We start from the raw sequence: 15,616 nt of genomic DNA on the forward strand, positions 1-15,616 counted from the left end.
GGAGTGCCACGGGATAAATTGTAATTATGGGCGACATAAATTGTAGGCCGCCGCCGCCGTCGGTCTCAGTGCACGCACGCTCGTTAGCTTTGCCGTCGTGTTCGAAAAGCAGAAAAATGTGCCAGTTGGAACCATCGAACGTGCCTTTCGGAGTTTGGAGTAGAATGCCCAACTTCAAATGGTCGCACGTTGTGTTTGCAGATGCAATTGTGAAGAATCCCAGTCCGTAGAAAACGACGAAATCTAAGCGAATGATGCAAGTGCAGTGCGTTGCCGCAACGGGCGCAGCACTAACAGAGAACGATTTTCTGGAACGATTGGCTCAAGCAAACAATGGAAATGGTCATTTGTTTTCGCGATCACAAAGCGCATTCAATGATCGTGAGAAAATGTCGATTTCACACTCGATGTAGTCACTCGGGTTGGCACAATTACGCCATCCGTTCCGGGGAAAACTATGTTGATTAGATTATTTTTTTAAATTTAAACCTTAAACTAGTATTGGATATAATATCTCAGAGAGTTTCATTTTAATATGTCAGAGAGTGTAACAAAATCTAAAATTAAAACCAAAATATTCATTCAACGAACTTAATTCTTGAATTGTGATAAATATGTCGTTAGTCAAGAAGGACACGTTCGAAGGTCTTCCGTTTATTTGTATAAATTTATTTTTAAAACCATCCCTCTCTACTATTTGATTTGGCTTCTTCGCACATCGGAACTTCCAGAAACAAGGGATCGATCGCTGGCGATAATTGAAATCGTTTGATTAATCGTCGTTTCGCGAGCCACATCGCGAAAGGAAGGAAGCTGGCTCTGCTGGTGTAGCTCTAAGCGAGCTCCTTAAAATGAACCGCAGTCCAGAGCGATGGACTCTTGGGGCTCTCGGGCTGTCGTTCTGTTACAGTACCACTCCCTCGAGGGCGATATCGATTATTTACGCGCGCAGCGTTCGCCGTTCGACAAAATAATTCATTAAAGTGTCACTCGGAAATTTATCACCATTAAACGCGATATCTGTGCGCAATCCACGGACTCCACGAAAGTTTTCGAGTGTGATTTTGCCATATGATTTAATTGAACGGAAATGACGACGAAGCCAGACGCAAGTTCGCCAGACTCCGACAGTTCGTAATTTAATTGGCCCGGAAAGAGCGAAATGCGAAACGAATGCAAAACATAAACTGTTCTGGCAAAAAAAAAACTGGCGGATGCAAATTCTTGAGCCCGGGTAAACTTGTTCATTCATTGAATATCATCATTTTTCTCGCCCGGAATCGCCCGGCTCTAATTAAAATGAAACGGAGGGATCAACTAGAGGGCACATTACACGAACCGGCGCAACAAGATGCCGCTAATTATGAGCGCAACTTTGCGAGCGCGGAACAACATTAAGGTGAGCCGTTTAGTAGCGCTTGGTGTGGCCAATCTTGCGATGGGCGAGAAGCGAACCGGTTCGAAAGTTGTCATTGAATCAATTTTAATTTGCGTCCCAAAGTGGGCCGCCGGTCCAAGAGTTCGGAAACATTCTGCCAGCAGCATAAGGTGATGAAGAGACGGGGCGAAGACGTGGCGGAGATTCGAGCGACGGGTACCGCGGCCGATAATGGGTTGCGTTAAACTAATTAGCTCCAAAGCTCCATCGATTTTCCGCTGCACAGCGCTGCAGGCTCATCATCCGGGCCTTCAACACCCTAACGTGGCTCGTGGCTAATTTTTATTGCACTCAATAAATTTATCGGCCCCGTCGGGGGCATAAAAATAATTAACAATGCTTATGACGGTCCCAAGGGTGCGGAAAACGCAGATCAGTTAATTTGAACCAATCCCTTCTGATCATTAACAGCATTAGATGGAAAGTCGGGAATTTATGCCAAAATGGGTACAACTGATGTTAAATTTAAATTACGTGCAAACTTCACTCGTTTGAAATCACAACCACAACTTCAGCCCCTCATCTGACTTGAGAGGGCCCACGTTTCGAGGGCCATTTTCAGAGGACGCGTTATTTGCAAGTGCACGCTGCGCTGCAGTGTGCATCTTTGACGAGCCGCGCGCGGACAGCGTAGAACAAAAAGCGCTCAAAACCGTAATTAATTCCAATACGGGAACATTTTTATCGCCAACCCACCACGACGTGCCCGGTGACACTTGATGACGTTTTATGCTCCACTCTCCGGCACACCAGTAGCAGCAGAAGCAAAAATGAGCTTCCACTCGGGCTTGGCTGGCTGCTGGCAGCTTCAAGCATCGCCCTCTTGACGTTCCACGGAGCATCGCGCACTGGAGAACCATCGTGGGCAACTCAGCAACAGCAACGCGAAGCCCCACACGTCAAGTGATTGGAGTTTTGCTTTTCGTTTCCTCTTCGGAACTGATCATTTGTCCGCGGCAATCGCATTGCGCTGATGATGCATTTAATGTGTTTCGTTCACATTCCCCTCACTGTCGGAGGTTACCCATTCGGAATAAGTAGAAAGGGTCTGATTTTTTCTGAAAATAGTGCTAGGTTTAAAATGTGGCATGTAAGCAAGTTGCTTTCGTCACGAGCAGAAAGCGACTGTCGCGACGGAAGTGTAAGCGAAGGGACAAAAGCCGATAACTGCAACCGCATCCTGGTCCTGCTGGAAATGGATAAAGCGAACTCACGATCGAACCCACGTCGATCGGGCCACGGAGGGTTCCCAGCTTCTGCGGCTTTGGTTAATTGAGATGTCTGGCTCCACGGTCCTGGGTTAATTGATTTTCTTGCCGTCCCCCGAATGCCGTCCGTAGGAATATTATCCGCGGTCGATAATCTTAAAACGCCGTTCCTCGACTGCGCGGTTCGGTTCGTGTGAGGGTCGTAAAATTTATTTCGAGACTCTGGAGAGGATCGCTCGGTTGCATCCCGAGCGCCACCAGAGCCTTCATTAATGACACCGGAGTAACGTCGGAACGTCGGGGTCAACGGACACGGCGGCGACCGTGAACGGGTTCTGCTTTGGGCTGGCGTTCGACGTCTGTCCCGTCGTTGCGAGGAGAATGAATTTTCCCAGAAAAATCGAACCCATTTTCCCGTATGTGACTTCGAGCGGTGAAGGCATAAGTTGTGAACCAGGACCGGGAATACCGTGAGGGAGCGGGAAAATCACAAAACCCAGCGACATCTGATCGCTTCAGATTGGTGCGCTGCGGTGGAGAACTAATTGAATCAATTATTTGAGGCCATGTGGCTAACGGAATGACATCGGAGGACCCCGGGGAACATGTCACGAGTTGCCACTAGGATAATCACATGGCACAGGAACGGGAATGTGGATAAAGTGGACCCCTCGCCGAAGAAGAAGAAGAAGTCCGGAGAGGTCAGGCATAAAATATGAATGCTAATAAGTTGGGAACACGCAAGTCGCGCGCCCGGCCCTAGAAAAGAGCCCAGCAGACTTCAACCAGCAGAAACGAAGGAGCAAGAAACGAATTAACTTTGTCCAGGACAAAGTCCAAGCCACGTCAGCCCAGCCCGGCAGTGCGGTGAAACTATCGATTGTTTCCCACAAACCACAGCGCGGGCACCAGTAATCGGGCCCCAAAAAGTGCCAGAGGACCGCGCAGAAAGCCGAAGAAGCGGAAGAAGGTGGACCCAGGGCCGTGCCGAGGGAACGATAATGTTTGCGCAGTTAGGACAACAAAAAACTCGAGAGCGAGGGCAGAAAGTTTTCCCGGCACAGGGCGCAGTGGGGACGCTGGGAAAACTTTGCGATGTTCGAATACTTAAACTTTACCCCCTTTTTCTGGGCTGGATTCATGGCCCTGGCCGGTCGAATAGGGGCCCCCAGCCCCGGTCTGTTTATCGTAATTTATTTTGAAGTCTACCTGCCCACAAAAACAGAGAGCCAGCAGGCGAGCGATGGACGGCCGATGGCGTACCGGGGCGTACCTCCGTACGTAGGACGCCAGGACCGGGCCTCCTGTTTGCTGCCGGATGTGGAGATAGGTACAGCGCCCGAATTTGCATCCGGTGTGCCGGGCAGCCGATTGTCGGCGTGGATAAAATGATTGATGATGAAAGTGGGCCACTGGCGGCGAACGGCAAGAGATTGGATGGAAAACCAGGAATTAATTATGGTGGCCGCTGCTAGGTGCTCCAAAGGAGCAACAGTGCCGCGATGCCGTTGACGGCCGAGATGTAGTAAGCTAAGCGAGCATTGGTGTCGCTAGAACTTTGCTTTCGGTGCGAAAATGAACAAATCCCGACCCGGCTTGGTAATGAAGTGACGTGCGGAAATCGTTTTACTGCTCGGTTGGTTACGATTTCAAACTTTGCGATTAGATTACGATTACTTTTTGCTAATTTTTGGCAGATTGACTTAACGTTTCCTCTTCAACTTTGGCATATCTTGCTAATAAATTGGTATTAAATTATCTAACTTTAGCTATTGATGTTTAAGGTTAATTGATGTTTTAAAATGATATTGTTTGATGTTGAATATGTTGTCTTGTCAGCGGGAGCTATTGAGGGATAAGAAAAGCTACTCAATGTTATGCAAAATCGAATTGCACCTTTGTTAAAGGATTTTAAATTGACTTTTTATGGCAAAACGGTCGATACAGGATTGTTAAATGTTGTATGGAGTGATGAAATGTTGATAACCCTTATCCTGATGAAAGAAACGAGCAATTAAAAACAAATCAAAAATATGGAGGCCGGCTGTTACTATGGCATTCATCTTCGTCCCAAAATATTTAGTTCGATGAGAAATTAGTTGACTAACACATGATATTGAGTTACGATTAGTTTACCATGAGAAGTTACATCTCATTACAGGTGAAATGAGCTCTCAGCACACGATGAAGATCAACAAGGCTTCAATAACTAGTCACCTTTATAGAATAGTATTTATTTGCTTATTCACGTCAAGTCAACGGGTTGACACTTAATACTAAACAGAACAAAATCTCAAAACCACATGCAAGGAGAATCAAGACAGAGGAGCTTACAGTGAGCGCAATAATGGACGTGTTGCGTTTCAGAACTGATGAAGCATGATTATATTTTGCCGGCGATATTGCTGAGTGGATCGAAACTAGAAGACGATCGATGAACTGAAACAATCAGATCTGACAAAGGACACCTTCTGATGACCCGCCCAGGTGCATCAAGGATCAAGGATTAAACATGGAAGCATTTATAGAATATCATATTTACAGACTGTTATCATTATCCTACATTATCACTAACATAACAGACATTTATTTAAATAAAACGAGTCCTGAAATATGGTTATTTTTCCATTACTAATATGTTAATGTAGCGACCCGTTATGTGTGTGATTATGCGATGGGTTTCCCTTATTTTCAAAAGTTTAATCTAATGTCGAGTTTTACTACAATGTACGGCGCTGTATTATTCATTAGATTACAGCTTCTGAACGTTGGACCTGGTGTCGGTTGGGCCACACAAACACCAGCACCTCGCACCATTACGGACGACCCACACGGGAATAGCTTTACAAGTCGTCTTTTGATAGAGTGCCGCCCCCGCCGCCGCCGCCGGGCGCTATGGAAATGAATTTCAATGACTCCGATGATGGCCAGATAGTGGCATCTGAGGCTTCTGCGGCTTTCGGTCGAGCCTCGGAACGAAAGGATACTCCGCTCCCGGTGGCAGCATGATCGTCCTGTGTCCTGTGACCACGGGATGCCCGAGCTCAAGTGGTCGATCCAACCGACCGACGATGATGTGAAAACAATGGCAATTGCGCCTGCATCCCTACTGCGGCCACCACCCCGGGGCCCTTTCAAGTGCGAACGACCACAATTCACAGCACACGGGCCTTTTCTTCCGTGGTTCCGAGACACGGCAAATCTCGCCCTATCGGAAGCCGGTCCGGGTTTTTCCTCTTCCTCTCGGTGCCTGGCTGTCCCGGCCCTTGCTAAGTGCTTGCCAGCACCTGCGCCGGGCCGAAGACGGAGGTGGCTTTCGAGTGCAGTGTCAAACGCTCGCTCCGCGCCTGGCCGCGAGCCCTTGCGTTGCGCTTATTATCGTTGATGGCACCTTTATCGTCACCGCAGCTGGGTAACAGGAATCCTTTAAAACTTCCACCGTTACACATTCTTTATCGTCGTCGTCGTCGTTGACTTCTCGATCCCTTGGGGATTTTTTTTCATTTTTATTCATTCCATCACACACACGCAGACTCTTAACCTTCATCCGCGCAAGAGGGTGGTCTATCATGCTCACAAAGCATTAAAATAATGATGCATCCTTCGACTCTCGGTGGGCTACGGCATGGCCCAGCGAGCAAGGAGACAAATTCAGGGTTGGTTTTGTATCACACAAGGACCTCCGTTCCGAGCATATAAAAGCGGAACCCATCAGTACACGCACCGCGGCCCTGGATGGGATGCTGAAGTGGTTTAATGTTGCTGTCACACAACAAAGACAAGTTGCGTATATTTGCACCGACCGCCATGCCATTCCAAGGGGTTCCTCAAGAGGGCTGCAGGGCGAGGGCACATTGCGTTGTCAACAGGAACGGCCGCTAGGGCGCTGGTTCCTTAGCCATCAACAATTACACGCAGTCAGCCAGCGGAGTGCATTTGAGCTGATTCACTCCGATGTAGCCTTATTTCTGAGCCCACTTCGGAGGCCAACCGAACGGAAAAAAGGCACACCGATCCACTCGTAGACGCTCTGTAGTTCGCAAAAGCTTGATAATGAATTAAATTACCGGCGAAGCCAACCCGAGTGGAAGTAGTGTTGCAGCCAGACGGCGGCGGCGCATTGTGTGCGTCATCAAAAGTTGCGCCATTTTGCGCAACAAAACATTGAAAGCATATAATTACAACGCGTGTTGAACAACCATCAACTCTGCTGGTGCCGGCCGGGAATTTATTGCCCAGACGGGACAGCGACCCCGCTCTTCGCACGCCGGGCCGGGCCCGGGCCGTCGATCAACGAGCGCGACGTTTTTATTGCATAAGAAATACACCATATGTCGTGGAAGGCACTCTGCTCCAAGTGACCAAGTGCCGCTGCTGGTGTACGATCAATTAACCCGCCGTGCTGCTGCCGGTGCTGCTAATCGGAACGAATCAGCGTGGATCTTAATTAAACTCGAGAGCCATCGCTTTCGCTGAACGGCAGGGTTTTATGGTGATGCGTCTTCGCGAGATCCATCCTCTGGTGGACTCTGGTGAACCCTTTTGGTGAATGGTAATCGCCGCCATTTCACCGCCATGGACAGGGAATTAGCGAAGAACAGGGATTGTGTACAGGAATAAAGCACACTCTTTTCGCAGTCTAGTCTAAGTCCGAAAATTAAAAGTTTAGAGATTTTTTTATAGTTGAAATGGAGAGCTAAGAAGGTGCTATTCAGGAGTTCATTTTATCTTGATGACGCAAACAAGCAATTTCCCATCGGTTTTGTTCGTCCATCGAATCTTCCAAATTTTCGAGTATTAAACATTTTTGTAGGATATCTTTGGTATGTTTTGCAAAATGTTATAAATATTGAAAGTGTTTGATGACAAGGACATCCATTTTGATTCCAAAAAGACTGAAAACTTGGTTGTTTGGATTTGGATCAATTTACTCATTCTAATACTTCAACGCTAGCTGAGTCTTAAACTCCTAGAAATATTTCCCCCGAGAATCCCAAAGAGATCTAGCACAAATTTGATTCGCAATCGAAGTCCCAACTTACAAAATCCCAACCAACAGTCTTGGTGGATTTGCAAAGTCACAAAATAAATCATCGTGGTGCGTAATGTTTATTTAAATAATTTCCGATGGGCGATTACAAGTTGGCATGAGTTATGGTCTACCATTTAGTGGTACGAATTCCCCGTGTGCCGTTCTCGGACCACATGCACCAACCACGATACCACCAACGCTGAAATACTTTCTCAACGAGAATTTAGCTGCACATACTGCGAACTCTCGAAGCCATACCCTTCGACGGTCCTGAGAACTGAGGATCCGCTAGGTTGCGTTCGGATACCTTGTCGGGCACATCAACATTTTCTTCCGCATCGAAAGACTGGAGTGGAGCGCACTCTATCCGTTCATCGCACACACCCAGCCACAGAATGGGTTGGTCCTCGGACTTCCTGTTATGTCTACGCCACTAACCTACACCCGCTGCCCTGTCTAATCTACCGCATCTTGCACGCTCCAAACGCTCGAACGTGATTTGCTTTCTTCTGGCGCAGCAGCGCCCCCCCATGGCCGGGAAATAAAGAACAACCACTTGGCGAGCGACGGAAGGTGCAGAAGATGCTTCTACTTGGCCTCGTTGCGCGTGTGTTTGTGAGGTCAACAAGCCACTTCCGTGTCCGCACTACCGGAGTGCACTGGGTCAAAAGGACGAGGACGGGCGCCAACTTACTGCACGTGCAGCACTGACATTGATTTGATCGTAGTTCGTCGCAACACGACCTAAAACGGAAGTCATTGACGATTCATGGATTGTTAGAATTAAAATTTAATACAAATTACGTTAGTGCACGACCGGGTATCATTATAAAAGTGAACCATTCAAATACACACGCGTTCGGACACGTCTCACATGACTCACTAAATGGTGCTTGCTCAGACCCCAGGATGTACCTGGGTTTGGTTGTCAAAACGGTTCCTCTACTGGCCGCCGAGGACGTCGATGCTTACCCTCGAAAAAGAAAGGCATTTCCGGTGGGCAAACCCCGTTCGGGGCTTCTTGGGCACCATTCCACGTTCCACGAAGGCAACAATCGGAAAGAAGTCGGGTGAGCGCCGAAGGTCGCGCAAAGAATGTGTACGGAGCGCGTGTGGGACCTGGAAGAACTCTAGGGAGTCACGCCGTTCCCAGTTCTTGGCGGATGAAGCGAGAGTGTAATGATACCGGAAGCGAAAGTTCCCGCTATCCACGACGAAAATCTACAAAGTTTGGCCCTTTATGTTCTATTTGTTTTTGGGATTCTTCCTCGTCTTCCGCGTGGAGTTGAAGTACGGCGCTCCAGCTAGTGGACGAGTGGCTAACGCGCGCTAATGTAAGGCCGCGCGCGTATCTTACCAGCTGCAGCACGGAACAAGGCGAATCGTAAGGCCGTACGACCCTCGTTGGTGCCATTCGCTCCCAAAGTGTGACTGGCGAGGGGCCTTCACTCGCGGCCATCGAAATGTAAGCGACGGCCAGTTGCCGGTGTGCAATTTAAATTAGTTCAGCTCCCCGTCCGAAACGTGCCGCTTGCGGGGCGCACGTACCGTGACAAGGAGCCCCAGACGGGAACTCGTGAATCCACCCCGAACGCTGGAAGTGTGTCTTCCGGCAGTTTCGGCTTTCCGTGCGCACCAGTAGGGCTCAGAACTTCTTGCTGAAGTTCCGGCTGGAGCGGAACATAACGAGCGAAGTTTGCGAGCCGTGCGGCCTGGGAACGAAAATCTTTCCGATGACATTAGATTTATGTACACCATTAAACGCGCTGGGAGCGCACTCGCACGCGCCCACGAACTGGCTCAACTGCAGCGCAGCGTTTCAATTATCCTTGGGCCGTGTGCCCCGTTTCGATGGTGTTAGGGAATTAGCGGGACGACAGACTACTCCGCGGTGAAGATTTATTTGCACAAAAATCGGAAATTTCCAACGTCCCGGGCTGACAGCAGAAGTTTGGAAGTGGCAAAGGATTCAAACATCCCGAACAACATTTGAAATGCGCGATGCGTAAAATATCGAAAGTCGATTAAAGGATTACCACGTCTTATGGGCAGCGCCGTTGAATGCCGGCTGGTGGCCATTTTCAGAATTTTCAATCAACGTGCCCAGTGGTCGGTTAGAACTTGAAGCTACCAGATCCACGCTGCCAGATTTGCGCTGAGACGAGGAAAAAGTTTCCCCACCAAATCCGCTATTGATTTGGAATTTACAGCGAAAAGCGCATTCCCGCAAGTAACTGGCGAATCGTGAACCACGGCGCCGACTTTCGCGTGAATGATTGATGGGATGCGTATCGCTGGTCGTTTTTGTTCCGAGGGCTTCCCACGGATTTTCCACCGGTAAAATTTCCAGGAAATAGTTTTGGGCGCAAAAAAGGAAACTGCGGGACGAATCGGGAGCTCTCTGTTTTGGAACAGGAATTTCCCGACAGAACTCTTTTGGGAGGCGAGGCGAGGCCCAATCGATAAACAGCGTGCCAGCAGAGCGTATTATGTGGGTCACTTGAAGGGTGGAGGGGCTTTGGAGTACACCTTCTTCGGGAAGGACCCCCGGCCCGGAAAGGATAACAAGCCCCGGTACTGGCGGTCGGACGAGATTGATAATCACTTCGCGTACGCGAGTGTTCGGAAATTGTTTTATTTATTATGCAACGCGGCAAATGGGAACGCGGTGTTCCAGGCTGACAGGTAAGCCCCGTGAAGGTACGCGATGTATGCACAGTTTTACATGCAGACAGACAGGAGGTTTGGTTCTTTTGGAGCACGTGAAACGCTTCCCGCTCCGCCTCGATTGTGGAAGCATTGGGCGAGGCATATTTCGGGCCACATTATATGGTGCTTTTGGACAACAAAATGACGATGAAACGTCCTGCCACATGAGCTAAGGGAAAGAAACTATAAATCTATCCATGGACTGAATATGAGGTCGATCAGTAGGTCGGTGAAGTGAATTTTTTAAACTAAGTCTAGTGGCTTTAGGTGATACAACCAGCACCTTATGAGCACCTGGATATCGTTTCTTGTGTCGCTTACGAGGTGATCTTAAGTCGTTTGAACCTTCGGGCTAGGTGACCAAAAATAGCCGCTCCGATGGTTCCTTTTATTATTAGGGGTTTTTTAAATTCCTTTTATCCATTTAGGACACCTTCGACACAATTTCCTACCTCCAACTGTTATGAGGCTGTAAGTTGTAACCATAGTCCAAATGATTTAAAAATTAAATTAATAAATATCAAACCAAAAAGCCAACATTCTTCAAATCGTGTCCCGTATAAATCGGCAGCAAAATATGCAAAACGTGGACCATAAACTCAATCACAAAGATGCCCGAAGCCATAGGCCACACAGAGTGTAGAAACACCGTGAAAAGATGCTACCTTCGAGTGCGGCAAATTAAGGTCCATCGCTCCGGTCGACCGGCGAAGATTGCGTATTTCGCCATAACAGATCAATGTTGGACGACGGCCGTGGAACCCAAATCCCCATCGACATAAGGCCCTGGCCGGCGGCCCATCCATTCGTATGATGGACGGGATGCGGGCCGCTGCTTTCGCGGTCCGTTTCAAATGTTTCAGATGTGACGGGACATAAATAACCACCGAATATCGGTTGGTGAATTCATAACCCCAGACAAATAATTTATGACAAGCCCCACCCAACGCAAAACGCCGATCGCCAACCGTGCCAACCTATTGATCGCATACCGCACCGACACGCACCTCCGAGGCGAAGGACGTAGCGAATAGAGTTTTTTGGCCAACGCGAGTGTGCGCCACCAAGCGAAGGTCTGGGGGCGGTTTCACTACTCAGAAGAACGATGCTAATCTCCACGTCCATCTATTCGGAGGCTTTCGGTCCGTCACAGTGAGATCCCAAGATCCTACCCGGGGATCGATTTTATTGATTCCCACACGTCGATCGTAATGATATGCTAAGGCCTGCCCTGGCTCCGGTATATCTTGAGAATTGAAGAAAGGAAACGCAACACCCTCGGTCCCTCGGTCCCTCGGTCCCTCTCTCTCTCTCTCTGGGGCTGCTTCATTTCCTAGTTCCCAAAGTCAGCTCCAGTATTATCCTTCATGAAGGCCAGCTTTCGATCGGTCAGCCGTTTGATCCCAATAAACAACCGAAAACGGGTTTGCATTTCATGAGCTGCTTCTTTTCACTTCTCACTCGGTCCTCGGATCGGGTCGGTCGCCCCTCGGTCCAAACCTTCCAGGAAGTGAGGCTGTCTTCATCAACCCAACGGGGTACACTTCAACGGGGGAAAGCATAAAAAAAATATGTCCCACAATATTCCGGGCGTAACCGAAGCGATTTACTACTACGCACGTGCGTGCGTGTGTGTCGACATCTTTTGACTGCCAACGGCTCCCAGCAATCAGTTTCCACCGCAGAACCGACCGCCCCGAGTTCCTTTAATGCCTGAATTTTCTTACTCCCGGGAGAAAATCAATAAAAATCACCGAAAAAGGCTGTTGATTAAATTTTCTTTTCGTCGGCATCCTTGGCGTCATCGTCCGGTGAGTGATAATAATAATAAAAAGCAAAGAAATATCCCCAGCGATACGCACCGACTGACCCGAACCGGGGACAGGGTTTAGATGATGAGAATGAACGGCGACGACAACGACGAGATGATGATGATGATTTGTTGACACGTTCCACGGCACGACCTGGGTTCGGGGTTTGCTGTCTGATCCTGGCCCGTCGGTCGGTGCCAATTCGTCGATACTCAAGCGACTCCATTTCTTTTTTGTTGTTTTTCCATTGGACCTGGAAGTGGTTCTTGTGCCGTGCGCTGGACTCCATCAAATGGTCATGAACGGCTGCTGGCCAGGGCCAGGCTCGAAGATCTTTGATCTTCCTCACACACGGCTGGATGACGCAACCTGGAGTTGGCTCATAAAAAAGCATAATTCCACTCCGTTGGCCAGTGGACGATTTCTTATGCTGCTCTCCGGTTTCGGTCCCCACCCGCCCCGGGGATGCTGGTAGCAAATTCTTCAGGTCCGACGATCTTCACGGTCCCATTTCTTTCGGCGAACCCCTTTCACCGAGCGGAGCTTTCATCACGTACGGGCGGACTGTCTTTGAGACTGGCCGCCGGCGTGGCCGACCCGCGAAGGTGAGCTGTTTACGAGCGGCAACCGGCTTTCATCCCGGGATTAGCCCGGTTCTAGGGCCTTATTTATGGAATATCCGTAACCGACACTTGGACCCCACGGTCCTCCGCGCAGGTGGCTCAGGTTCGCGCGCGGACCCTGCCATGAAACCGTCCATAAAACCGGCCTTCAATCTTTGAAGCACTCCGGATGAACCGGCCGTCGTTCGAACCGTTTTGTTCTAATCATTTAGGCCGATAAACTCGGGAACTCGGGCCGGGTTTCTTCGGGAATCTTCTGTTATAAACCAATACAATATTTTAATTGGATTTAGAGGTCCCACCACGTCCACCATTTCTGGTGGGCCAGGTATCAGATGAAGGGCAAATGAATTTGTTTCTCAATAGCTTTCGAATTGTGGAAAACATTATTAATTCGGTTGTCGGATGGGACTTTCCCATCGATCTACGCGTCTGTGTCTATTTTCTATTCGTCTCCATATCTTATCGCCGAATGGATTAATTGGTTTCGAAAAAGAAACTTAAACGCTGGCCGCAGCTTAAGTGCACCAATTTGATGATAGTTTCTATTCTTTCGCCAAGTGCGATCCACGGCATTCCGATTGATCTGTCCGTCATTGTTGTGGAACAATGCTTCAATCCGACAAACCGGATGACGTCCGGACTTTGGCCCGCACAAAACAGTGTCAGTCAGCAGCACATGGCACGGGATTGTGGGAAACGGAAAACTCTATCCAATTCGATTGAGACCGCGACTGCGAAGTGCACAACAACGAGAATCTCCCATTTTCCCACAGGATCCGATAGCGCCTTTCGTGCCGCTGCCAAAGGTTCTCTGTTTGCTCTGTGGCAATTTCAACCCGGCTAAGCCGTCAAAAGAACTGTGGAGCGCAGTAAAGCGAACAGTCTTCGTCGGGATTTTCGGGGGCACTTATGTTTGGCGGTGGTGCCTTCCTTTTAGCGGAAGTAGTCGCTCTGCCCAGGCCAGAGTCCAGAGCCCACCGGTCAGTACGGAAGAAATGGGATTAATTCCGCGCCCCACGACCGTTCCTTCGACCAGCCGGAGGGATAAATCCAGTAAAGGGAATTATCTTTCGATTACGCTGCCATCGATCTTAATGTTGGCCGCCCGAGCCATCGCGAGGCTTTGGGCTCGTTCGATCGGAAAAGAATGGCCGGCGTGTTGTTGTTGCTGCCCGCTGCTATGGTTCGGCAGACGAAGCATAAAACAAGACGACATGCTCGCCTCCGTGGCCTTCCCCAAGGGATCGCCTTTCGGTTGGCCGGTCGCGTGCCGAAAGCGGAGAAGCGCTTTCAGCGACGACCACGAAGGCCTGGCGGCCCGGCGTTGAAACGGCGGATCGATGCGGAAACTGATAGCCGTCGTCGGACCTGCTGCGATGGGGGTGATCCGGGATTTAGCCGAGAGTCCGGTGGCATCTCGGTTGTGGCTGTGTGTTTGTTGGCAACATTAGTTTTTCGTTTCAGTTTGTTACATTGTTTGGTCCTTTTTGGGATGTTTTTTGGACTCTTTTTCCGAGACCTCTCTGATTGCCGCTGGTCATTAGAGAGTGTTTTTACGTTTCGGGATCGCTGTGTCGGTTGAAGAGGGTCGACGGTGCAATTGGATTACGATTGACAGGCGATTTCCGGGCGCTGGCGCTTCCGGGGCACCGTTTTCGGGCATTCGATTTCTGGAGACAATTAAATCAGATTGACAAAACTGGTAAAACTAGTCTTCGTTCCGGAAGCGAAAAGTTAATTGTTTTTTCAGTTGACTTTTTGTTTTGAAAACATAGAAGATTGGCCACACCACGTTAACGGGGGTCTTAGATTTCTTACTCGGTGTGTCTGTGCCCAAGAAACACGATCTTCGGACGATCGATACCCACCCTTTTGGGGGGGAATTTTCACGGTTCTCTCTCTGTGCGCGCGTGCGAAGGCCGCCTTTACTTTATTGCTGCTTGGCATGCCCGGGGTTCCAAAATGGTGGGCCCAATCCAGGGACAGCATGATTAATTGGTCCGTCTGATTTGTAACGTCGGCCGCCGGGTTTGGGTTCGTGTGGCGTGTGGATCGACCATTACGGAACCGAATTGAGCACGGCCGCCGCGAAATAATTCGATGAGCGATTGGGTAAGATTAAAATTTAACTAGATGTAGATTTCGCCTGGGTCGTGGCCGAAGAATAGCTAAACGCCAGCTAAAAAGAGTGAAACTTGGGGAACCAACTCACCGTTCTCGTCCCCAATCACGGAGCTGGCCGACGTCGCCGGCAGCAGCAGCAGTGTCCTTCCGGAGAGGGTCACGAGTGTGACAGCCGACAGCCAGCACAGTGCAGCCACGGTGACCGGAAGCGGTGGCTTTGGTCGCCGCCACCTCAACTTTGTCGTTAGGCCGACGGTGGCCTTTATTCCTGTCACGTATTTCGGCGCCATTTTTGTTGCCATTTTGATTTTCTCTCCAACACCACACAGCGGTCGGCCTCGGTGGGCTTGGTGGATTCACTCTAATTTTGCACTCCGTTTTTTGACGGCAGCAAATTAAAATCGAAATAAAAAAGGACAAACACACTCACACACGGAGTTTTTCGGGAAGGCTCTCTTTTTACTCTGGCCATACACTATTTAAACCTCTCTCTCTCTTTCTATCACTTATTTTTCGCTTTTCTGTAACTTTTTGCACATTTTGCGATTCACATCCTGAGCGCCAGTTTTCACATCTCACGGGACTACAAAGAAGCACTGCGTTTCGGGGCTGACCTTTTCACAACCTTTTATGAAACGCGAACTCCACTTTGAATGGGAAATGAAAAT

The 15,616-nt window shown here is 49.2% G+C and overlaps 1 protein-coding gene across 1 annotated transcript in view; it reads right to left on the reverse strand.

Annotated features, from left to right (window-relative positions):
• The window catches only part of LOC131207161 (nephrin-like), a 70,251-nt gene extending 55,013 nt beyond the window's left edge, over positions 1-15,238 (reverse strand). The window contains exon 1 of the mRNA XM_058199772.1: positions 15,037-15,238. Within this exon, the coding sequence (XP_058055755.1) occupies positions 15,037-15,238 (202 nt within the window). The remainder of the gene's footprint in view (positions 1-15,036) is intronic.
• Positions 15,239-15,616: the final 378 nt, after the last annotated feature.

This window comes from Anopheles bellator, chromosome 2 (assembly GCF_943735745.2).
Source record: "Anopheles bellator chromosome 2, idAnoBellAS_SP24_06.2, whole genome shotgun sequence".
In the NCBI taxonomy this organism is placed as follows: Eukaryota; Metazoa; Arthropoda; class Insecta; order Diptera; family Culicidae; genus Anopheles; species Anopheles bellator.